This window comes from Amblyraja radiata, chromosome 8 (genome assembly GCF_010909765.2).
Source record: "Amblyraja radiata isolate CabotCenter1 chromosome 8, sAmbRad1.1.pri, whole genome shotgun sequence".
Classification (NCBI taxonomy): domain Eukaryota; kingdom Metazoa; phylum Chordata; class Chondrichthyes; order Rajiformes; family Rajidae; genus Amblyraja; species Amblyraja radiata.
In genome coordinates, this window is record NC_045963.1 from 37,690,339 (window position 1) to 37,717,488 (window position 27,150).

At 40.0% G+C, this 27,150-nt stretch overlaps 1 protein-coding gene across 7 annotated transcripts in view; it reads right to left on the reverse strand.

Moving 5' to 3' along the window:
- The window catches only part of eml4 (EMAP like 4), a 180,010-nt gene that overhangs the window by 96,447 nt on the left and 56,413 nt on the right, over positions 1-27,150 (reverse strand). For 3 of the 7 annotated variants that reach the window (XM_033025566.1, XM_033025565.1, XM_033025562.1), the window contains exons 1-2: positions 19,349-19,474; positions 3,735-3,917 (exon numbers count right to left, since the gene is read on the reverse strand). In XM_033025566.1, the coding sequence (XP_032881457.1) occupies positions 3,735-3,917; positions 19,349-19,415 (250 nt within the window). In that variant the 5' untranslated portion in view covers positions 19,416-19,474. Of the gene's footprint in view, positions 1-3,734; positions 3,918-19,348; positions 19,475-27,150 lie in introns of those variants that run through there. The other 4 variants (XM_033025568.1, XM_033025561.1, XM_033025567.1 and 1 more) reach the window with 2 other exon arrangements.

A 27,150-nucleotide genomic window follows, 5' to 3' on the forward strand; every position in this document is an offset into this window, starting at 1 on the left:
TTTTTGTATTCTTTTCCTCTCCAGGGCGCTTAAGTTGCTGAACCAAGCCACGATGCAACCAGTCAGCATGCTCTCTACTGTGCACCTGTAGAAGTTAGAGACAGTCCTCCTTGACAAACCGACTCTCCGTAATCTTCTCAGAAAGTAGAGGCGCTGATGTGCTTTCTTAATAATTGCATCAGTGTTCTCGGACCAGGAAAGATCTTCAGAGATGTGCACTCCCAGGAATTTGAAGCTCTTGACCCTTTCAACCAACGACCCATTGATATAAACAGGACTGTGGGTCCCCATCCTACTCCTTCCAAAGTCCACAACCAGTTCCTTGGTATTGCTGGTGTTGAGGGTCAGGTTATTGTGCTGGCACCATATGGACAGTCGCTCAATCTCTCTTCTATACTCTGACTCATCCCCATCAGTGATACGTCCCACAACAGTGGTGTCGTTAGCGAACTTGATGATGGAGTTTGCACTATGACTGGCTACGCAGTCATGAGTATAGAGTGAGTACAGCAGGGGGCTGAGCACGCAGCCTTGAGGTGCTCCCGTGCTGATTGTTATCGAGTCTGACACATTTCCACCAATACGAACAGACAGTGGTCTGTGAATGAGGAAGTCGAGGATCCAATTGCAGAGGGATGCGCAGAGACCCAGTTCTGCGAGTTTGGTAACCAGCTTGGAGGGGATGATTATATTAAATGCCGAGCTGTAATCAATGAATAACAGCCTGACATATGAGTTTTTGTTGTCCAAGTGGTCCAGAGCGGAGTGGAGGGCCCGCGAGATCGCATCCACTGTTGATCTGATGTGGCGGTAAGCGAACTGCAGTGGGTCCAGGTTTTTGTTGAGGTAGGAGTTGATTTGCGCCATGGTCAACCTCTCAAAGCACTTCATCACCACCGGCGTTAGTGCCACTGGTCGATAGTCATTGAGGCACGTCACCTTACTCTTCTTGGACACTGGAATAATTGATGCCCTTTTGGGAACCTCAGACCTCAGAAGTGAGAGGTTGAAAATGTCCGTAAAAACTCCAGCCAGTTGGTCCACACAGGTTTTTAGAACACGACCAGGTATACCATCAGGTCCAGGCGCTTTTCGAGGGTTCACCCCTCTGAAGGATTTCCTGACGTCAGCCTCTGTGACTGAGACTGAAATACCATCACAGCGAATGGGGGCTCAGGGAGGCACATCGGTGTTCTGCAAATGGTTGAACAGCTGAACTGATGGTGTAGGGGAGAAGATGGTTTTAGATTGAGACCAGTTTTAGGGTAAGGAAGGTAGGTTGTATTTCAACAGTTCCGGGACAAATATCCTTGTGGAGACCTTTATTGGCCTTGTTTGAGAATGTCATTATTTGCAATACTGATGAGAAGCCATACACGGTGGGAGATTGCAACCTTCATGTGGTCCACCATGTTTCGACTAATGCAATCAACCTGGCGTGCACAAACAAATAGATCAAATAGTACAAGTTGACCTACAACGTTAGGCTGTGCACGCCATACACAAGAAGAAGATGGGTTTAAAAGGTAAACAGGAGTGGCAGCTCCACATTGTTGGTTATAGGGTTTTCAAACTAACTAGTAAGTTAAAAAGAGATGTTGCGATATTAGTTAAGGCAAGGGGGTAAAATTCGCCTACCCAGGGGGTAGATTTGTTGATTCTGGATTCAGTATTTTTTAAATTTCCCCTTTGTCGGTTGCATTATTATGGTAGAAATGTAAACAAATTACTGAACAAAACAGGGTGGGGGTAAATTTACTTTCGAAAAGTTGCCAGGGGTAAACGGAAAGAAAAAGGTTGGGAAAGCTGAGTTAAGGAAACAATCCAAATGTTGGAAGAGATAAATTGCTATACAAAATCCACCGAGGCCTTATGAATGGAACAAAGCCAAAAAGAGAGAAATGCAGCACCAGGAATGTGCAAAGGGCCCCTAAACAGTCAAGGGTGGATGAAAAATGTTAATGTTGGCAAGTTTCTGAAATTCAAAAATAAAAACTTTAAGGAAAAAAGACCTGAATTGCATGATTAAGTTGCTGAAAAAGTATACAGAATGTAAAGAATCCTTGCAATTCATGAGTGCAGAGTAGAAACTTAAGATAGAGGGATCATTATTGAACAATTTTATCAAACAATCCTGAGCAAGTGGAAAGGGGAGATGGTAATGAGAGAGTATTTAAGAGACATTGTACCCACATCCTCCCCCTTGGTCAGATAATCCGCCACTTCAACCTGGACTTCCACTCTTATGCCGATGACACCCAGATCTACCTCAGCACCAAATCCCCCCACAACCCCCCCTCTCCCATATCAACTCCTGTTTGTCAGCTATAACAACCTGGATGCAACATAACTTCCTCAAACTCAACAGCGATTAGACAGAATTCCTCCTCATAGGCTCCAAAGCCACACTCAGCAAAATCAATAACTCCACTCTCACCATCGACGGCACCACTGTCTCCCCATCTCCCCAGGCCCGCAACCTTGGCGTGATCTTTGATTCCACCCTCTCCCTTGAGCCTCACATCCGCCATGTCATTAAAACCTCCTTCTTTCATCTCCGCAACATCGCCAAACTCAGACCCTCTCTCACACCTCCCGCTGCTGAAAGACTCATCCATGCCTTCATCTCCTCCCGACTGGACTATTGCAACTCACTTCTCCTTGGCATCAGCTCCACCTACATCAACCGACTCCAACTGGTCCAGAACGCAGCCGCCCGACTCATCACCCACACCAAATCCTGGCATCACATCACTCCAGTCCTCAAACAACTTCACTGGCTTCCCATCTCCCACCGGATCACCTACAAAATCCTGATCCTCACCTACAAAGCCCTCCACCATCTGGCCCCCCCATATCTCACTGACCTCCTCTCCCCCTAACAACCCTCACGGTCCCTCAGATCCACATCAGCTGGTCTCCTCTCCATCCACAAGTCCAACCTCCGCAGTTTTGGGGACAGAGCCTTCTCCAGGGCAGCTCCCAGGCTCTGGAACTCCCTCCCCCAACTGATCCGCAATTCCGTGTCCCTCACCATCTTCCAGTCCCGCCTCAAGACCCATCTCTTCACCTCTGCCTATCCTTAGCCCCACGTCCCCCTCCCTTTTCATCTGTGCATTAATTGCCTCATATTGTGTTTTGAATTGAATTCTGTCTTTACTTTGTGTACTAGTCATGTCTCTACTATTTATTTAATTCCACTTACATGTTTTTCCTCTACCTGCTAAATTTTTGTAAGGTGTCCTTGAGACTCTTGAAAGGCGCCCATAAATAAAATGTATTATTATTATTATTATTACTGCAGGCAAGCCTCTGGAATTTCTGTTTTTGATTCAGATCTCAATTTATATACTTTGTTGTTATTCAGAATTGACTAAAGATCACTAAATTTAAACGGCCATAAAGGTATTCACAAAAAAAGTGCAAAATACCACCTACATCTGTAGTCCCAAGACATTTTTGACCAAATAATGAATTAATTTCAATTAATTGCACATGGAGCAGTCAATTATGCAAGAGGCAAATTAATGCTCCATTGCCACAGAATTGTAAGCAGCCAAAATATTGGCATACATTGTGTCAATTCCATCTCTATTTAGCTTCCCAAGAATAAAATGCTACTATAAAACAGATTGACTTTAAAAAAAAATGATTAAATCAACACAAAGTAAGGATTTTTCTTTTGCTATAATGTGGCTTAATTACATACGAGGAGGTTTAAGTATGTATCTCACCTTTACCAGGTGACGTTTTCCTCAGGGAAGCAGTCTGATCTTCAGAGAGAGCTAAGCGCCTCAGTACATCTGCCAGGGCTGCTTTCAGAACTGTGATCTCATCCTCCTGCTGTTGGACTCTTAACTCAAGGGAAGAAAGACGGTCTTGGACATCAGATGTACTTGCACCCGAGATGCTGTCATCTAAAGAAAAAAATACAAAATGCATTGTTTTAGGCTACAAATCTTACATAGACTAGTAAATATAAACTGCAAGAAAATGTTTTAAATAAATGTCCATTCATTTCGTAAGCTTTAGAAAGTTGAGCTTGGCATCAGAGGCACATCAAAATCAGACAAATTAAGTTTTGAAAAGTACAAAAATAGCAATGTGCAACAGATATTAAAACTTGTAAAAAGCATAGGGTTTGTGTTGATTAAAGTTATATAAACCTTTAAAAAGTATATGGAAAGAGTTTTTAAAGAAGTAATAATTTACTGAGGAAAATTATATCTACCATATTCCTGCACTCCCTCCCCACTCAACCATATTCTCACTGCCAACACCATAAAACATGTCAGATTCCACATATACACCAGCGTCTCCACTACCTTTCTCAATCTTTTCACTCTCACCGATTTGTCAAGATGTTTGTCTGGCATCCAGTACCAGGTAAGCAGAAATTCCCATCAAATATATGTTAAATATTGGAATCTCACCCCCCACTCCCCCACAGTATCAAATTTGTCCTCTCAAAACCTGTTCCAAGCCGATAAAAACATCAAACTTCCTGGTTATTATACAAATTGAACCAGATATTCCTAACCTTGTCATACATTTTTGACCCCAAGATAAGCTTCTGAACACATAACAATGCCATCAGATGCATCCCCACCTACTTCCACTTTCGTAACATAGCCAATCTCTCTTCATGCCTCTGGTCATCTATTACAGAAAACATCAGCCCTGTTTTTCCACTGAAGACAATTATTTTAGTGTTCTTCTCACGAGTTTCAAATTTCCCTTGAACTGATTCAAAACTACCTGAGTCACCATTTATCTATCATCCTTATCTTTTCCTCACCCAACATTCCACAAGTATGTCAATTTTAATACTCTTAGCCTTTTTTCTATATTTGTCCACAGCCATACTCTGTAAATTCCTCTGGCTTGAAAATAATACAGAAATCTGTTTCTTCATTTCTGATCTTCTTGCCCATAAAATCAGTTTGATATAGTTTAGTTTCGAGGTACAGCATGGAAACAAGCCCTTCGACTGACCGAGTCCACAATAAAAAACACTGATCACCCTTGTTACACACTAGTTACATGTTATGCCACTTTCTCATCTACTTCTCACACACTAGGGGCATTTAAAAAGGTCAATTAACCTACATACACCCACATCTTTTGGATGTGTGAGCAAACCAGAGAACCCAGAGGAAACCCACGCGATCACAGGCGGAATGTGCAAAATCCACACAGACAGCACTCAAGGTCAAGATTGAACACAGGTCGCTGATGCTGTGATGCAGCAGCTTTACTTGTATCTGGAATTGCCTCTTTGAAGTATCCTTTAAAGAATTTGCATTATCCTAATGCAAAGGCATTACATGAAATTATAAAAGTGCACTTGCATTTTAAGAGGATGGTGTTCTCAAACTCCTAGATTATATTTTGCTGCAATGCTGTGAACTATATTCTGCACTCTGTATCTTCCCCATTAGTCTATTGTACTTGAATTTGACTTGATTGCATTTATATAGGGTATGTCCAATCTGTTTGGATAGCATGCAAAACAAAGCTTTTCACTGTACGTTTATGCACGTGACAATAATAAACCTAAATCTCCTTTCATTTATTTTATTCCTCCCAAAAAAGCGCAAAGCCATATTACAACACCCAAACGCCCGCGTTACAAGCTTTATGTCTACGTCCTTTAAAACCCATCCATTTTCTGCAAAGTTTTTGTGCTGCCTGCAAAGCTAGATATTTATTGCCTTTCATCCAAGTTCAAATCATGTTTGTGACACAAGATGTGCTTTTTACAATTCATTTCCATACACACAAACCATGCTATAAAGTCATACTGTGTGGAAACAGGCCCCCCAGACCAACTTGCCAACACCAATCAACATGTCCCATCAATACTAGTCCCAATTGCTTGCATTTGACCCTATCCCTCTAGAAAAAGGAAAAAGTGAAATTGCTACTTAAATGCAATCATTTAAAAGTTATTATTTCATGGCCATTTCTATAATTCATCATTTTAATTCTTAATAGTTTCATTTTGGAGGAGCTTTCTCACTAACAATGTTCCTTTTACTCTGGGTTACATTTATTTATTGATACTTAAATAATGGACAATGGCATCACCACCTACAGTTCAATAAAAATGCTAATGACTGAAACATGAGAAACTAAGTAATTCAAGTGTAAAGTATCGATCAGCAACCTTATGGACGTGGAAATTACCAATAATTTGATATGGCAGTTTAAAGAATGAGTAAATCCCCAGCATTTTATCCAAAACTTCTAACTGTATGGCATTAGATATCACCATTCTTCCTTCAAGCAATTAATTCAAACTCAGAGATTCTTGGAAGGAAATGGTTTTATAGAAAACACTCATATAATGTGCCCTCCCACAGAATAAATGAAAATTACCCAACATCTAAACCACTCAATACCATACATTTAGCAGCAAGTTGCCTGAAAACACTAAAAATTAACCATGTACTCTGGTCGTAAATAGTTATAATCACCTTAGTAGAAATGTAAAATACATTTATTTGTCCCTGTTAATTGAATATGCCAGAACTGATAGCAATTTCATATTTATTTCATTAAGAAAATCTCCTTACAAACTATTCTTGATCCAAATAGATTAAATAGCTATTTTTGTTCATAAGTGTTCAGAATGGTAACAGAGAATGAGAAATAAGGGATGGAAATTCTAGACAATTTAGAGTATATTAAGGCAAAGCGCCAACAGATGACTGTCATCCAATATTCCAAAGGTTAAAGTGTACACAGAATTGCACTCTACCACTCAAGTTTCACTACGGTTACATAAACAGCAATTTCTCAACAAACTATTTAAACATTTCAACCACCTTAATGAAGCGTGTATACAAGGCACAACTGGAACCCTGTCCAAATAAAACAAGCTTTTTTTTGCACACTGAATTTTGTCCAAAATATTATTTTTTACAAAGCTTTAACTGAATTTATGCTTACAGTCAAATATCAATAATAACTGTCAACATTTTGTTTTATTCCCATGTCAGTATTTTCATTTTTAAGTAGTTGGATATGAAATTTGATATCCACGTTCAAATCACTCCATCTTTCTGCACCACCAGTCTCTTCTGCAACCTCCAATTGGGAAATCTTCCTCCTTTGTTCAGCCGTGGTCGGGGCCTTTGAACTCTCCGCAGTTCGCCGCTACAGACGGTCCGATGTTCAGGCCCTCTCGTCGAGATGATCGAAACTCCGACGTTGGGACAGATCGGAACACTCCTCGCATGGAGTTCCCGAGTCGGCCACTTCTTACCGGAGACCGCGGCTTCACGATGTTAAACGTTCACAGGCCCCATGGTCGGAGCTCTTCTTCTGGCGATCCTCGGCAAAGGATCGCAACTCCGCGGTGTTAAAGTCCATGCCGTGCCTGCGGCTTGAAGCTCCAGGCAAGGTCTCCAAGAAAGGCCGCACCAATCCAGTTGTTAGGCCGCGGGGGAGGGGGGGGCGAAGATGAGACGCTGAGAAGTCGCATCTCCGTCAAGTTAAGTGACTGAAAAAAAGTTTCCCCCAATTCCCCCCCCCCCCCCCCCCCCCCCCCCACATAAACTAACCTAGAAACATCGAAACACACATTTAAAACATACTTAAAATAATAAAAACAGAGAAGGGACGAGACAGACTGCTAGAGAGGCAGCCATTGCTGGTGCCACCCGGTGGTCCATATCATTGAAAAAGCAAGCAACAATTATTTACAGTACATCCCACAAAAAATGTATAGCCACTGCTCAAGCAATGCAAAAACACATTGAACTGATTATCACCCTTTCTCACTAGCACTTGGTAGAAATACAGACAGTATTAAAGGCACAGAAAACACATGCAGCAAACCCTAGTCCACTCTGGCTGAAGGTGACTGTAGGTACTTTAGCTTATTCTCTCGTTCTTGTATACTGTACCCCTTCATCATCTAGGAGGATGCTTTTTGAGCAACTAAATAATCTCTCTATTATTTAGTTGTCTACCACAATTCACGACTAGATAGGTCAGTACTGCTGAGCATTTATCTGTTCGCCTGTGTTACAATTTGCACCCTGCTGCTTTTTGTTGAGATATTCAAACTGCAAATGTGGCAACATTCCATGACCACAATGAGAGAAGAAGAAAAGCACAATTAACTGCAAATTGGAAGATAAATGCTCTAGGTGAAAACATAAGCATGCACTATTGGCCATATCCGGTGGTACATTGCCCTAAAAAAAGAGAATTTTATGTTAAAAAATATTGTGAAACAAATTATTTCTCCTTTAGTTATTAATAGGTATTAAGGTTATGAGGAAAAGGCAAGAAACATGATATCTACAAGAATTCGATCCACAGTTAGGGGCAGGTCAGTGGCGAAGAGGTAGAGTTGCTCCCGTACAGTGCCAGAGACCCAGATATTGATCCTGACTAAGGACGCTGTTTGTACAGAGTTTGTATATTCTCCGTGTGACTGCATGGGCTTTCTCCGGGTGTGCTGGTTTCCTCCCACACACCAAAGGCGTACAGGTTTGTAGGTTAATTTACTTTACAGTGCTTGAACTCCACTGATTTATGAATGGTCTTTGTTCCTCAACAAAAGCTTGGAATAAAGTTATTTTCCTTATGCTCACCAGGTTCTCTGCTCTCCTGGTTTTCTTCTTGGTTTTTTAAGCAGTCTTCTCTATATTTATTTACCATGAGCATTGCTTCTCCCCCACACACCTCCATTCATCTTTCCCTACTCTCTATCCACCAGTTTACTTATAATGTACTTTCTGTATTCTTTCTTTGACAACTATGAGTTCATCCCACTTTTCAGTTCTCTCCCTTACAATCTATTTTTGCCTTGAATAACCATTTCTTCCCGAGTGTTGTTGCCAATAAAATATAGTGGACTACCCTTTCCTTAATAATAGCCCTGGTACTATTCAAATTGATTGTGGACACTGCAGGAATTTATATTGTTGCAAATGTATCTCTCCTCCCAAAGGTGACTGAGATTCCTTTTTAGTGACAGTGAAAATGGTATAAAGACCCAAATTCATCAATTGCCATAAAATGGAAAGAAAGGATTGGTCTACACCATTGACGTAAGCAAACTGGCGTTGATTGGGGATCCCACATGCACACAGCTAGTGTGAAGTGTTGAAATTCACCAACCAAAGCTAGATGGAATATCATCTTATTTTTTTGCAGGAAGTTATTTGATGATTGACAAAATCTATTTTTGCTCACAAAGAGGCAGATCAGGTTAGGAATCTTGATTTTTCAAGTGGAACTCCTCCGGCATAAGACATCTCACAGAGTGCTGCTGTTGTATTGTTCCCAAAAATAAATGTTTATCATAGTGCTATCAATTCTGTATTCAGTAGATTTCACAGCTTTTATCAACCACCTCAAAATCTTTACCATGTCCCATAAAATATTATTGAAATTCAATCATCAATGACTTGCTCTTAGTGACCTTGGTGTCATATTTGTGCCTTGATGAACGGATATCCATGACTGTCATAGAACTTTGAGAAATAAGAGCAGGAGAAGGCCAAATCACCCTCAAAGCTGTTCAAACCTTCTGTAAGATCATGGCAACCTGATCTGATCGCAGTTCTTAATTCCTACTTGATCCTCACATCTTACTCTCCCTTACCTATCACAAAAGATTCAGGTACCAAAGATGCACTACCCTCATAAGAAAATCCACCTCGGTGATCTTATTCTGAAATTATGCATGCAAGAAGTAGGTTCCCCAGAAGGGGAAAAGTCTAACTTTTTACATTATCAAGCAATCTTTCAGAACTTTCGATGTCCCAATGAAATCTCTTCCCTTTAAACTCCTGTGACACAGGCTGCCTGAGCTGGCTGTAGGCCAGACTGAGCAAGATCCAGTCCAATGGCTAATTTTTGATTGCTTGATTTTGACAGGAAATTGAGCACAACAAATTGATGTAATTTTTCAGCCCGTAGAACTGACTCTTTAACACAGTGAACAACCTACTAATCAAGACACAGTAGTAGTCCGTATGGCTCATTGAGTCAATGTTGGCTCCCAGCTTCAAATTAAGCACATTAAGCACAAATATGTACATTTTCAAAAGTTGATATATTTAAAAACTTACTAAGAAACTGTCTGATGTATACTAATAAAGCTGGTTAATTATTTATTATTATTTTCATTAAATTTAGGGATTTAATATTAGGCTAACAACAGTAAGGAAAGGCACAGATAAAAAATGTATTTTAATAATAAAATCTATTCACAGGCATTCCAATGAAACTGCTCAAGGTTACCACTCTTAAATACGATAGGAAATTTATATAACCCAATATCAAAACTGTAGCAGAAACAGAAGTTCTAAACCACAGCCTAATTTGGCACATTGAGATCAACTTTGCAGCTCGACTTGTTTTGGTCCTGGTTCAGAGATCAGCGCTACGATATATACTCTTTCAGGATATCTTATGCAATTATAACTATAGTTTAAGATTGCTGAACTTCACAAATCATTTTTTAGGCAGGTACAAACAAGTTTATGACTTTTCCTGCCTTTATTACTTAAGCTCCCTTGTTTTAAGAAATTACAGTACTTAAAAATGTCCATATGTTCATGCCCAGGTACCCAGTGACCCACAGTCCTACAATATAGATACAAAACTAAACGCGTGCAGGAGTAATTTTGACCAAAAGCTGAACATTAAATGTTCCAGTGTTCTGATTCAAAATTATTTTGCTTTGAAAAGCAAAGCATTCCTGACCATTGGTGCTAATCTAGAATTAGAATGTCAATTTCCACTTTGTATGATGTAGGTACGGATTTATTTCTTAACTGAATTCATCTCAGCAAAACTAAATTCTGGAACAATTATTAACAACTTCAATTACATAATTTAAAATTCACTCTCAGCAGCAGTATCACCTGGAATCTAATTATTATTATATAAATATTATATTCAGGTAATCTGCAATCAACTGGATTTGTATGCACTCTTTGAAAATCTGCTGAAGAGGATTCAAGATGATATTAATAAACCATGTCATTAAAGCCATACTATTTCATACATTTCAAAATAATGAGATACAAAATAATGAGATTGGCCTGTTGGCTGTAATTAAAGACACTTCAGCATTGCCACTAAAGGTAGCTTACTTGGGATTACTAATGGAAACCTTAACCCACATAAACAGGAATTAGGATGCTGAAACATAATAAAATTGAAATTCAAAGATCTTGTTCAGTTGAATGTCCTTGACACTATCACGTATTACAGGGTCAAGTCAAAGCTTTCCCACTGTGCTGGCATTTCCATGCTTATGAATTAATTTGTGCCAAAGTTCAGAAAAGATAGAAAAACACATTGAAATGCTACCTTGCAAACACTGGTTTGACCATTTCTGCTCCTCAAGAGCTGGATATTTGCATACAATGTTTCCACGGTATCAAAAGATCCTCAATGCCCCTTAGAGTACAGGTATACCTCGTGTTATAGTGCTGCTTCGTTGTAGACGTTCATTATTTTCCAGTCGACGAGGTGGGTTGAGGTTTGACTCTGTAGCATGGAGGGGCTTTTGAAAGTGCTGCCGCAGCAGAGGAGCAATTTTCAGCCTATATAAAAGGTTCTTGATTCTAGTATTTGATTAGATATTGCATTTGTTCTTTTTAAATATTCAAATCTTAAAAATGTTTTTTATCCCATTCTCTGTAATATTTAAAAATAATAGCAATTTTTTTTTACTTTTTCTATCCCGGTCAGGAATCCTTCAATGTGACTGGTTGCTTGGTGAAATAAATAACATTATTATTGCCAGGCAGCAGTTTGTTTTGAACTGATTCCAAACAGCAACCCAGATTGGAAAAGAGAGGTACGCATCTCAGCTCCTTCAAAGGCAGAGGTTTGCATATATCTCCCCAGTGAGCACAACATCAGGGCCATTTGCACAATTGAAGATAAAAGTGATTTAAATGACATGATTCCTGAAATATTTTGATTCCATTATGAGTCAGTAAAGTTGCAAATCGCAACTCAGTGAGCACTTTTCTTATGTCAACATTTGGCAAAAATATTGATGGTATTAATGTGCTTGAGAAACATGGAAATGGTTTTCTCAGAATCGCTGCATACAGCAAGTTAAATCATTTTTTTAAAACTAAATAAAAGCCACTTTAAGCTTAGAACTACTTAATCGCTTGGCTACTGACAAAGATTTTAACAGTACTTGAGCCGCTTTTTATCTTTCAGCCTATGAGATGATAACCTAAGCACCAGAACCAACTGATCACTTGTAAAACATCAAAATGGTCATGGTTTGCTGAACAGCGTTTTCAGCTGTTGATCACAACTATTCACTGCCTGGCACGCTGAGTTAAAGTAACAGCTCATCCATTCATACATTCTCACATGTGCATGGCATTCTTTCTAAATCAAGTTATAATGTAGTAGGTCTCATTGCCCAGAAAGATTATTTAAGATGATTCAGTACACCAACATAAAATATATCACAATTAAAACTTTGTCAACTATACTGCTGGCACTGTTCAAGTCCTGAGAGGATGCAGGATTGTGTTCCATACAAACTTGATATTAATTTTTTAATTTAATTATTTTCTACTGTGCATGAAACAGATCCAGAAGCTTTGCTTCCAACTTAACTGTATGATTTGGTACAGTTTTGAAGCTTGGAGGTCAACATTAACCTTTTGCTAAATTCTTTGTATATCAACTAATTTTACATTCACAGAGGGAAAGAAGCTATGGCCTTTGTGCATTTTTATTGCAGCCAAGGTTACTGTCTTTGTCACTGATGTATTTGAACTAATAATGAGGAAAAACACAAAGGAGTGTTCTCCTTAGAAGATGAATCAATCAAGGTTCTTCTGACATTTATAATCATCCAAAACACAAACACTTTACCTTTTAATAAATTCAGTAAAATTCCAATGGCATTCACTGACCACTTTTCTGAATCTTATAACATGGAAAAAAACTAAGTAATTAGGGACAAGAGAGACTGCAATGTTGTGAACAATAAACGGAACACTGGAAGAACTCAGAGGGTCAAGCAGCATCTATGAAGCCAAAAGAAGACTGTGGACTTTCTTGGTCAAGATTCTGCAATAGAACTGATGGGGTAAAATGCTTGGGCTACCTCAAATTCTACCTTTTGGGGGAATTTAAAAATAGGGAAATATTCAGCAAGGACCTTGCGACCCTCTGATGCCTACAAATATAGATGCCCATTTTGTCTTTGAATTGCCCCATTCTCTCCCTAGTTCTCCTTTTCCCTTAATTATATTTAATCTTCAAATTCTCCATAAAATTCACTTCCGAAGACATCTCGTATCCCCTTTTTGCCTTTTCCCAACCCTTATACTCCTCAAGGAATACACTTGATCCCAGCTGCCTTTACCCGATACATGCCTCCTTTTTCCTGACCGGAACATCAATATCTCTTGTCATCCAGGATTTCCTACTAATGCCAGCCTTGCCCTTCACTCTCACAGGAATATGCTGACACCAAATCTTTCCTCTCGTGTTTAAAAACCTCTCAATAACCAGACATCCATTTGGCTGCAAACTGCCTCCCCAATTAACTTCTGAAAGTTCTTGTCTAATTGGCTTTGCACCAATTTAGGACTTAACTTGAGTACCTGTACAATCCTTTTCTAAAACTATTTAAAATCCAATACAATTCATGTTTAAACTGATCCCGACTTGAACAGCATTTTCACTAAAATTCTATCTTAACTTTTCATGTTTGAACACTCCTGCATCTTGAATCTGTCTTGCTTCTTAGAGGTTGATAATACCAGTGGCAATAAAAACCTTCAAAGGTATACCTGCAAGAAAATAATCATGCCAACTGCTTCAGAGAACAGAATTATCTGGTTGTAGGTTAAAACTTGTAATTTTCATCTAAAACGATTATAAACACAGATCTTAGAAATACCATGGTAAAATATTTCCAAACTTCACAAAGGGTGCTAGATTAAGTTCCAGCCACAAACAAAAACAATGTAACAGAATCAGTCACATCAGTCTTATTATCACAGGTTCTGAGGACATCCAACATTCTGAGAATGGAGAATTTGAATATTAAAGGGCCTTGGGTTTCACCTCCCACACACGGACTTCAACGGCCTTTGATTAGGTTCTGCATGGAAGGCTGCTCTGGAAGATTAGATCTAATATGATCCAGGAAAAGCTAGCTAACTGGATACAGCATTGACTTCATGGTAGAAAGCAGAGGGTGGTGGTAGGTTATTTTTCAGACTGGAGGCCTGTGGTGTGCCTTGGGGGTTGGTGCTGGGCCCTTTGTACATTCTCATCCAAATCATTGAAGGAAATAACAAACAGCAAAGTATGATAAGCAAGTTTGAAAATTACACAAAAATTGAAGGTATCATAGATAGTGAAAATGGTTATCAGGAATACAGCGGGATCTTGATCAGCTGCGTAAGTGGGCCGAGGAATAGCAAAGAGTTTAATTCAGATAAGTGTGAGGTTTTGCATTTTGGGACATCAAACCATGGCAGGACATCAACAGTGAATAGTCAGGCCATGGAGAGTATTGTAGAGCAGGAGGATCTAGGAGAACAGTACATAGTTCCCCAAAACTGGAGTCACAGGTACGTAGAGTGATGAAGGCAGCTTTTGGTACACTGGCCTTCAAGTCAGGCAATTGAGTATAAAAGTTGAGACAATATAATAGTTGTACAAGATGTTGGTGAGGGTGTGCTTGGAGTATTGTGTTCAGTATTAGTCACCCTGTTATAGGAAAAATGCCAAGAAGCGGGAAAGAGTGCCGTGAAGATTTACAAAAACGTTGCCTGGAATCAACTGTCTGAGAATTAGGGAGAGGTTAGTCAGGCTAGGACTTTATTCCTTGAAGCAACGGAGACCAAGGGGTGATCTTATAGAGGCATAGAATTATGAGGGGCATAGATGGGGTGAATACACAATATATTTCACGGGGCAGGTGAATTAAGAACTAGAGTGCATAAGCTTAAGCTGAGAAATGAAAGATTTAATGGAAGCCAAAGGGTCAACATTTTCACACAGCGGGTACAGGGGACAAACTGTTAGAGGTTGTAGTTGAGGCAGGGACAATAACAATATTTAACAGGCATTTTGACATACAGATTTCCAGCATTTCTGTTTCATATCAAAGTCAAAGTCATTTAGGCATCCCATCCTTTCGATTAGTAGGCATTTCGGCTTCGGACTCTTTCGGTTCATTGGCGTTTCGGCCTCGTTTCCATTCGGTTCTTTGGCTTCGACTTCTTTGCTTCGGCTTCTTGTCTGTCGGCGCCACGTCCGGGTACCGCATTGTAAGGTTTATATGTTGAACCAATTGCATTGTTCATTGTATGAGATCAGCAATACGGATCCTGCATTCAGGTAGAGCTGGCTCTGTTTGACATTCATTTATATCCATGATCAGCAGCTTTATATACGAGTATATGCTCAAGGTTATCCATTAGTGTCTTGGTTCTAACATTCAAACAATTTATTGCAGCAGTCCATTTATTCAAATTGTCCAGTGTATGAAACTGCTTTACTAAAATCGGTGGTAAAAATACTGCCATGGTGGGCTTTTGCAGTGTGATCTTTTTCATTTGTGGTCGTATCGTGGGTTTAATATTGGTCAGGATGAATTAACTAGTTTTGTCTTTGGCTAAATTCAACGCTTTATAAAGCACTGGCTATTAACCTGTTGGGAGGAACTGCAGATGCTGGTTTGAACCGAAGATAGACACAAAAAGCTGGAGTAATTCAACGGGACAAGCAGCATCTCGGGAGAGAAGGAATGGGTGACGTTTTAGGTCAGGACCGCTCCTCAGACCAGTCTGAACCGTCACCCATTCCTTCTCTCTCGAGATGCTGCCTGTCCCGTTGAGTTACTCCAGCTTTTTGTGCCTACCTTCTGGATATTAACCTGTTATTATGCCAACATTCTGTGATCGGAATAAATCTCAAGCTTGGAGCACAGTTCTCTACCGTTCTAGAATCAGGGTAGATTTTAATTGATGGGTGTAATCGCAATTGGACTCTGTAGTCCAGTATCAGTTGTTGTGGAATTTAAAAATTAAATATTTAAACTGAGAAAATAATGGAAGAATAAGGATATAGTACATGGCAGCAGTGGATTTTAATTACCACAGAAAACTACTTCTTTCACTTTTCTCAGTAGAGGTAATTTACTTATCCAATCCCTGACTTTTATCCTTGTCTACAGGACTCGACCCGCAACGTCACCTATCGTATAGTATCGTGTGTGTAGGAATGAACTGCAGAAGCTGGAGTAACTCAACAGGTCAGACAGAATCTCTGGACAAAAGGAAAGATTACATTTTGGGTTGGGTCAGAAAAAGGTTCCTGCACACCTTTGGAATGTGGAAGGAAACATGACCACCTGGAGAAAACCCATCCGATCAAAGGGAAAAGGAGAAAATTCCATACAGACAGCACCCATATTCAGGATCAATTCCGGGTCTCTGGCACTTTTAGGCAGCAACTTTATGGCCAATGTACTGCCCCATAGTCTTGAACTGAATTAACACATACAGTAGCTGTAAAGGGGGACATAGCATGACTTAGAGATTTAAGACTGAAAATGGATAGTTTATTTTTTTTAGTAACCAAAGTTATCAACGTATAATTTTTGGCGTGTTGGAAAACAAAATAGTGGCACAGCTGGTAGACTTGCCGCCTCACACGGCAGGGATCTGTGTTCGAACCTGTCCTCGGGCACTGTCTGTGTTGAATTTGCACATTCTCCCTGCAAGCGTGTGCCTCTGTAAAATTGTCCCTAATATGTAGGGAGAGGGTGAGGAAAGTGGGAAAACAGAACTTGTTTTGGTAGAACTTGGATGGTAAACAAAAAAAGCTGGAGAAATTCAGCGGGTGAGGCAGCATCTATGGAGCGAAGGAATAGGCGACGTTTCGGGTCGAGACCCTTCTTCAGATTGATGTCAGGGGGAGCGGGGTGGGAAAAAGAAAGGAAGAGGCGGAGACAGTAGGCTGTGGGAGAGCTGGGAATGGGAGGGGAAGGAGGGAGAAAGCAAGGACTACCTGAAATTGGAGAAGCCAATATTCATACCGCTGGGGTGTAAACTACCCAAGCAAAATATGAGGTGCTGTTCCTCCAATCTGCAGTGTGCCTCACTCTGGCCATGGAGGAGGCCCAGAACAGAAAGGTCGGATTCGGAATGGGAGGGTGAGTTGAAGTGCTGAGCCACCGGGAGATCAGGTTGGTTATTGCAAACTGAGTGGAGGTGTTGTGCGAAGCGATCGCCAAGCCTGCGCTTGGTCTCACCGAAGTTGATCATACTCTGCATAATCCAACCACATTTTTGTTTGAAAGTGGAAAGAAATAATAGAAATTGCATTCATTGCAACGTGTAAAAAGAGTTGAGATGCTGTATTGTAATTTTGCTGCATGTCATTGTGGCATATATATGATGTCTTGATTGGTGAATATGTTTAGTTTGTGACTTTATTTGAAGCAGAAATAATATGTGAATGCTTCATTGAGCATAATTCCGACTGGTAACTACGCACTTCGTCCGAGCACATTATCGCACGCATCATGCAAGCCATCTTAAATGACCACCTAAATTGTCATTTGGCAACCTAAAAAGCTGCCTAGGTTGCCCGGCTGGCATCAGAGAAAAAAAGTTAAGTGAGAGCCCTGAAGAACCTAATGAGTGCCGGGAAGCAGCGTTTCTTGACCCTGGCGGTCAAGGTTCTCAGGCTCCAGTATCTTCATCTCGATGGTAGCAGCACAATGAGAGCTTGCCCTGGGTGGAATATACATTTCATAACATATTATCAAAGTACTACTATTTTTAGGCAGCAATTCCTGGAGATCCCTTTGATGGAGGATGGGTGTTGAAAAAAGCACTTTTACGTAGCAAAGATTATCTGGAATTTACAGCCAAAGAGGTTCATGCAGTCAGGATTGCTCATAACTTGGATGAGCATCTTGTGTGGGCATCTGTACAACTATAATCACTTTTTCTACCAGGCATGGGGGTTGTAGACCAAATAGTCCTGTGCTAAATAATTAATAAAACTTCAGAAATATCAAATCTCCCCTGGTATTTGGTCAAATGTTTGCACAAGCTAATAGTGGAGTTTTTAAAACACTGAATACAAATTCATCAGTAGATCTTTCCTCAAAACCAAAAGTTAAAAAGTAGGCAAACCTTTCAGAAGGAAAAATACAAAGGAATTGCTTACATTTCAATTCTATAGAAGTACATGTATGTGAAATGCAATTTTTTTTTTAGAAAGTCCCAGTATATGCAGCATTCTCTATTTTTTGCACTTGTTTTTATAAATTTGTAAATCAGATGTAAGGGCAATAAATTTCTAGGCCTACTATTCAAATTGTTCCGATTGTTTTAACTTTGAATATGCGAACAAATGATTTTATGAGCGTACGTAGAGGACATCTGACAGTTGGACAGCCATTTAAGAGCCAAGTACTCGAAGAGATATGAATCAGCAAACTGATAGAAATCCTCTTAGAATAGCAACAACACTCCTAGAAATATACAAGCAATTATGCAAAACATTCAAATGTTAGAAATAAAATTCAAATGTATCCAAGCAGCAAATGAGGAAATAACTACTTTCAATTTTTCTGATATTGAATTGTCTTTTTCCAAGCTCAATCTTAAGTTTGTTTCTGAAATTGTGGTATTTAAGTAGGGTGAAAAAAAATCTCAAATGGCATTTGCCATTTTCATATAATCATTTCAGAATTTAATAATTATTTTAAAAAAAATCATATTCCTTTCATCAACTCAAATTCCCCACTGCTTAAATTCTATTCAAAACAATGTGATCCCTATGTCTAATCAAATCTAGAAATCATGATATATGGTCTTAATTGCAATAATACCATAACCATATCCAAGGGGAAGATTAAATGGGAAATATTCATAACCAATTTAATATTATTCATGCCGAAACATAAGGAAAACTAAGGTTGAAATGAGGTCCAGAGGTACCTCAACATTACTAGGTTTAGTGGGCAGTGAGGAAAAGAGAAACTTAAGATGAATAAAAATGGATAAGCTCTCCAGATAAAGGCAGAGGTATATTAGAAATAAGAACGATATATTAGATAACTAATTTTTAGTTTGCCCTATAGATTTCATTCAGATTACTATTTCTACCTATTTTATTTTATACAAAGCAGTTTAATTAATATTTCACATAAACTCCTTTGCTAGACATAATTTGGATCAATGCACTAAAAATAATATCATTTCATGTTGAAAAATAATCAGCAGTAATTAGTCAATTACATGTGTTTGAGAATGTAAAACAAAACTTTGATTTTGTTAAATGTTTGATGAATTACCAGTGCAGAAGTTGAGCAAAGTTGAGGCTTCAAACACTGAGGTGACATCAGAGAGGTCGTCTCCCATGCTTGCCTTGCTATAACGAATACACTAATCTGATCCGTCCACTCTCCTTTCCAGTGATTTCACCAGCACTGTTCCACTGTACTATCCTCCCAGCTCAGATGACTGATGACAAAGTACTTCAGTATTGGTACAAAAAGAAACTCTACAAAACACCCACCAGTTTCTCTTCCTTCTCGGGCACAACAAAACCTAAAGAGCAAGGGGAGGGGAGCAGACAGCACATTGGACACTAGAATAGCAAAGCTCCAATTGCAAAAAAAAATCCTAAACATAGCACACCACAACCTTTGCTACCTGTGAACTTCAGTCACAAGTTCCGAAATACATTGTAGGATTTCTATCCTGGCTAAATGCAAATCCTTTACTGCGCCAGCATTCCCCTGGGATACACTTGGAATTGCAAACTTTCTCAGTGCCTTCATAATACACTGCAAGGGCCAAGGGAGATCTAATGAATGCAACATGTGTTCATTCTTTTCGAAGCAGCCTCCCAAAGCAAATGAGTGTGACTTTGGGTAGTGAAATGTCACGGCAATTCCAAAAGGTACAGAAAACAATCTGTGAAAAAAATTATTCAATGTGTTTAGGCTGTTAGGAATCATTACAGGGGGAAATACACGAAAGGAACTGCTTTCTTAACCATATTAAGTTTAAAAATAAAATTGAAAGATTAATTATTAGAGCACTGAAAATGCTTAGATTCCAAAACTTTGAAAATAAATCTGTAAAATCTCTATATTTTCAACAACTAGAGTGAGATGTACAGAAATACGTAATCATTTTCAGTTCACAGTATCCATTATTTTATTTTAAATTGCTTTTGCCTTTATAATTTATACAGGAAACGCGTAATTACTTATTTCAAGACTAACTTTCTGACAAAGTTAACATTGAATTTGAAAGTCAATTGCTGAATTTGCTGTGCTATGGAAAGACAGCACTTGAAGCACTTGCTTTCAATTTTAAGCAGAAATAGCAAAGAGACTAAAGGAATACCACTCTTTAACCAGCATGGATGAGTTGGAAACAAACAGGAAGGAGGGAAATATACTTCACCTCTTTAAGGCATTAATTCAACAGCCAATTAAAAAAAAACTTTGATAGACCTTTTTTTTTACATTAGCTCCTGCAATAATGCAGATAAAATGTAATTTTGAAACAAGTACCCTGGGGCCCTGATGCATATTTCAACCCTGCAACCAGAGGTCAAGCTCAACCCAGATGCACAGACTAAAAGTCTCTAGACAGCTGCTGACAGCAGTACTATGCTGCGTCTTGACTGTTTCTGTACAATTCAATGAAACTTAGACCCTTTCGCAAAAACAAATCATGAATTAAAATCAATTGTTTCTAATTTAGCTATCTCAGAAGACATGACTGGCATATATATTTTTGTGACAGTATATTTTAGTTATATCATACTGCTGAGTTATGATTCCATGCATAATCTTCCTATAAAAGTCATTATGTCAAATATTGAAAGCATGCATACTAGCTGAAATATCATACCCAATCTATACATGGCAGTTGCAACAAGATCATTAATAGACCACAGTAAACTTCGAACAGTGGTTCTCAATCTTCTGTTCTAACAGTTAGCTTATTTTGTTTAAAACAAACCTTCAACTAAATTCCAAAATTGCGGTAATATTCAGTATCTCATCAAAATTATTATTCCCCAGTAAAATGTACTTGCTATACCCTATATGTTGTTTGATTGCAAGAGACATCACAGCCAAGCCTTATCCTCACAAAATCAATCACCTGTACTTTATGCATACTAAAGTTAAAAACCTGGTTAACCTTAAAAAACCTCAGGGCTGCCAACTCTCATGCATTGAGCGTGAGACTCACGCATTTGGCTAAAGTCTCAAAATATTTTTAGAAATATATAAATAAATAAACAAAGTCACACTCCTCCACACTCAACACTGAGAATAGGTTTGTCGGCGGGTTTCCCGTAAAGAACGAGCAATTTGGATCTGTTTGATTCTGGTTAATTACTGCGGAAATACCTCATCAGTGGTTACCTCGCGCAGGTCGGCGTGAGTATCGTAGTGATTAAATTTTGAAGTGGGCTTAAGTTGAGGAGATCTAGTTGCTCAATACCCTTTTTAAATGACTTAACATCGGGAGCAGCACGTGTTGGGTGGTAACATATTCTATTCCCTTATCGTCCTTGGGTAAAGGGAATATTGGTAGCAACGTATATTGAAATTGATGATGTAGACACCGTTATTTTGTCTTGTTTCATGGCAGTTGGTGCTCAGGGATGACAGGAGATTTGATGGCGTGATTTTGTGAATCTCCTTGTAAATTGCAATGTCTTAGCCTGATTATGCGGAGCCCCAGGGTATCCCATCCAAGAGAAGTCAGCATATTATTCATGCTTGATTTGCGCTTGTAGTCATTACATACAAAGCGGGCTGCTCGGCGTTGTACTTTCTCCGGGGTGATCTTGCTGTTGTTGTTAAAAGGATCCCATACGGTCCACAATACTCCAATTTGGGCCTGGCCAAGGACTTGTACGCATTCTCATTGACAGATGTACTACATGCGTGAACATTTATTTTGAGAAGGCCGAGAGTTCTATTTGCTTTGTTGGACGCTTGACTAATATGCGTCGACCAATTTAAATCTTTGCTTAATTCGACTCCTATATATGGGTGATGGTCGACAGCAAGCAATGTATGGTTACCCATGTTGTATTCCGGTAAAAGTGCTATGATCTTGTGTTAAGATATGCATGGTATGACATTTGGTTGTATTGAATGACATCTGCCAGGTTTTACCTCACTCACAGAGAGCATCCAGATCCTTCTGTAAGGACAAGCTTAAGCCCATCGCACACTATTTAAAATGGCAATGTAGACAAAAATGCTGGAGAAATTCAGCGGGTGAGGCAGCATCTATGTCTTAGTTTGACCCTTCTTCAGACTCAAGCATTTCTCCAGCATTTTTGTCCACCGCTCCATAGATGCTGCCTCACCCCCATTCACATTCGCGTACAGATGGTGTGATAAGGTGAGACACGGCGGTAGTCCCAGCACCGACCCGGGGCACCGCTCGCACCTCCCACCCTCATCTCTGGCGGCTCTGTGTCCGGTGGCCGCTCTGTCCACACCGCATGGAGTTTTAACCCCGGGCAGAAATCAGAATCATGTGTTCATCTTTATTGACGTGACACCATAATAAATATGACAGTAAAAATAATTTAATGGGGTGGCACGGTGGCACAGTGGTAGAGTTGCTGCTTTGCAGCACCACTGACCCATATTTGATCCTGACTACGGGTGCTGTCTGTACAGTATTTGTACATTCTCCTTATGACCACATGGTTTTCTGTGGATATTCCAGTTTCTCCCACATCCAAAAGATGTGCAGGTTTGTAGGTTAATTGGCTTCTGTAAATTGTCCCTGTGTAGACAAGGACGCTAGTCAAAATGGCGATCTGAAAATGGCGGCAGGCCCGGCAACCCTCCCCCAACTGCGCACGCGCGGATAGTTTATAAAGGGAAATGCTTTATAAATCGAACGAAACTTGCTACTGCACACCACACAAGATGAGACTTTTAGTTATGTATAGATAATAATGAAGTCACAAATGGGGCACAGGCTTGCTTAACAGTAGTTGTATCCAACTTTTTGCAGGTTTTGAGGGCATGCCCCCTTGTCATTTTGGGAGTATTGAGTGACTCCATCTTTCATGTCAGAATTTTTTTTTCTTGAAACATTTTCAAATACTTTAAAAAGAAAAACAAGTAGTGGTTGAGACTTGACTTTCATACAATATTAGATCTTCCAGTTCGTTAACAAGGAAACCTAACCAAAATAAATTTTGAATGTATTTGAAGCCCAATACAAAATATAACAACAATAATCCTATGGGAGTATTCAAGTATAAACTGGCCGTGTACTGAATCTTTTCCTCTTGCAGGCCCTAACAAAGTTGAGAATCAGGAAACACATTAAACTATTGTAAAATATTTATCATTTTTGAAAAAACATTAGTAGAAATATTATCAAACTGTAACCTATTTTGATCAAACACTTCATCCAAACATTTGCGTGCATTTAGCAGCCAGAATGAAAAATAATGCACGCTATTATTAATATGTAAATCAGATAGCTGTAAAAGAGGAATACTAGGGCAAAGCGTGGCAGGTAATAGACAAACACAGACGAGGCAAGGGTTTTGATAGGCAGATGGTTGGTCAAAGGCCAGAGATGGAAAAAAAAACAGGTGTGAGACAAAAGGATTGAAGAGTTGCGAATTGTGAAGCTAGAGAAAGGAATGTTGGAGGCGGAAGGGAGGCGGAAGGGATAAATAGGTATGAATCCTGTTGGGGACTGGGGGGGGGGGGGAGGGGAAAGAAAGGGGAGGAGGAGGAGGAGGAGGGGGGTTGTTTAAGGTTACCAACATTTTGGAGAATTCAATGTGCATACGGTTAGGTTGTACGTTACCCAAGCAGAATAAGAGGACCTGTTCCTCCAGTTTGTGTGTGGCTTCACTCTGGAAATGGCGGAGACCCAGGACAGAAAGGTCATTATGGGAATGAGAAGGGAGTTATAATGATTAGCAACCGGGAGATCCCCAGGCCATGTCTGACCAGGCGCAAGTATTCCGCAAAATGGTCAACGAGACTACGCGTGGTCTCGTCGATGTCTCCACCCCCCTCCTCTCCACCGCCAGCTCCTCCTCTGAAGTCAGCGACGTACTCCATCTTGGAAGCGGCAGCAGGCAAGAGGGGAGGGAGCCCCACGATGCCCAAATGCATCTTGTCGAGGCGGCGGTCTGAAGAAAACGCTGTCCCAAGGTCGACAATCTGAGCCGCAACAACAGCCGTGAAGAAGGGCTCCTTAGTGCAGATGAGTGGCATCGGCGCCGCTTTAAGATGAAATGACACAAAAGTGTTGAACTCAGCTGACTGAATCAGTCCGAAGGGTCCCAACATCACCTATCCATGTTCTTCAGTGATACTGCCTGACTCGCTGAGTTACTCCGGCACTTTGTGTCCCCTTTTGTGTGTTAACCATCTGCAGGTCTTTGTTTCAACTAAATACAATAATAGCTTACTCAGTTATAACAGACAATTGGAATTAACAGACATCATTCCCGCCAGGTAGATACAAAATGCTGGAGTAATTCAGCGAGAGAAGCAGCAGGTCTGGAGAGTAGGAATGGGTGACGTTTCGGCTCAAGACCCTTCCTCTGTCTGGGATGGCCTATTCAGCACCTTTGTCTCAATTCATCAGCCACACATTTTTTCCATAGTACCATGTCAAATTCTATGTGCACATGAACACATGGATGTTGTTTTTGGAGGATTGCAAGTCAGTTAAGTTGTCACAGGCAATATAAATAACAAGAAATTGATTGTGTAGGAAAGAACAAAAAATGCTGGAGTAACTCAGCGGGACAGGCAGCAGCTCTGGAGAGAAGGAACGGCAACCCGAAACGTCACCCATTCCTTCTCTCCAGAGATGCTTCCTGTCCCGCTGAGTTACTTCGGCATTTTATGTCTATCTTCGAGAAATTGATAAAATGACTTAGAATATTGGGCACGTGGGGCAAAAAATATCTATATTTTTGGACCAATTTTTTTGTGGAATCCAGAGCAGGCAGACAAGGGCAACAATATTGTACAAGGTGTTATCCTTAGATTGCCAAATATTATAGAGGCACCCAAACCTGCACCAATCAAAACAGGATTGTTTTAACTTCCTGCCATGTTCCTTTATAGTATCAGAAGATAAATATTTTATTAAATAAATTGCCAAACAGGATGTCCATTATCTGTTTGTGGCACAGGAAATGAGATAAGAATTGAATTGGCTCTGAAGGAGACCAGAAAGAAGTCTGCAGCCTTCTTAGCTTTGCTTCCAAGCACATAAAACAAGTTTGCACTATAAAGTGCAACATAGAAGCTAGGAATCACATCGGTGGGGTGTTAACTCATGAAAAATGAAGGCTCATTGTAAAGGAAGAAACACAGCTTGACAGGGAACATACAAGGGGGCATTGGGTGCTATCCAGAATAGCAAGGGTAAGTATCAATTCTTGCCCTCATTTACTAGTGGTCAATTAATTATATACCAGGGTTGCTTCTTTAGTTTTTGACAAATTTACAGATCAAACAGTCTTGGCGTTGACTATAAGAATGAAAAAAACCTGATACAACTGCATTGCAACTGGTATGCACGCCAGCTGAAAAAGAATGTGTGCGCTCACATGCTTCCACAAGTTAAACAATAAATTATTCCAAACCAAGAATTCTCACGAAAATGTGAATTTATTTCACTAATTTAAATCAATGATATACATTTTTATTTTCCCTCAGCTAAGTCATCATTAAAATATTGTAGCACCCTCTGCTGTTTTCCTTTCACTCTGCAGAGATCTGGCCACTTAAATCTTTTTTTAAATTGTAAAACCTCTAGAATTATCAATGCTTAATGCAGCCAATTCTGCTCCTATAACTTATTAACTTATAACCAAAGCGTCATACAGCTACAACATGACTGTTATACTCAACACCACAACTAATAAAGCTAAGAATACAGTACGCCCTTTTTTTTTTAAGCCTCTCTTCGTACTTGTGTTGCCATTTTCAGGGAGTTATGGACTTGTACTCCAAGATCTCCCAAAAGAAATTCTACATACTATAATAGTTAATTAATAAGGAATTTTAAATGCTCATCTGAACATCGATCAAATGCTGGAAAGCAAAATATATTCTTAAATGGAGGAGCCGTGTGCAAGAGACCGTCAGTCAAGAACTGGGGAAGAGTGAAAATGTACCTCACAATCAGGGTGATCTGGTCTGTTTCGCAAAGCAGCCGGATTAAGCAGCCTGATTTATTTTGTTTGGTTGATTTATTTAGTACTTTACTCGATTAATTAAAAAAATCTTATTTGCATGAAAACGTAACTATTTATCTCTTGTATATAATGAGGACAAAATTATTTGCACAAAATGCTGGAGTAACTCAGCGGATCAGACAGCATCCCTGTCGAACATGGATAAGTAACGTTTTGGACCCTTCTTCAGACTGGTTGCGGGGCAAAGAAGGGTGATTAATCTAAAGGAGCGTCCCAACCTGAAATGTCACCTACCCATGATCGCCATAGATAGACACAAAATGCTGGGGTAACTCAGCAGGACGGGCAGCATCTCTGAAGAGAAGGAATGGGTGATGCTTCAGGTTGAAACCCTTCTTCTGTCTGAGAGTCAGGTGAAAGGGAAATTAGAGATATATACAGCAATATAGGGAGATATAAAGGTTCAAAGGTTCAAAGGTTCAAAGGTTATTTATTAGTCACATACACCTAGGTGTAGTGAAATGCTTCTTGCCAATGCAGCACATAAAGAAAGAATACAGACATAACATTAATAAGAAATTTAAACATAAAGAACATCCCCCCACAATGGCTCCCACCATGAGGGAAGGCACAATGTCCAGTCCCCAACCCCAGTTCACCCATAGTCGGGCCCATTGAGGCCTCCACAGTTGCCTCTACGGAGGCCCGATGTTCCTGGCCGTTCTCGCCGGGTGATGTTGCTCCGGCGTCGGGAGAATCCTCGCAGCGGCCTGGGAACCCTGGAACGGCCGCTTCCGTACTGGAGGCCGCGGCTTCCGAAGCCAACAAGGCCGCGCCGGTTGGAGCTCCACAACTGGCGATCTCATCTAGAGATCCCAGGCTCCCGGTGTACAGTTCGGCGCCGCCGCCGGC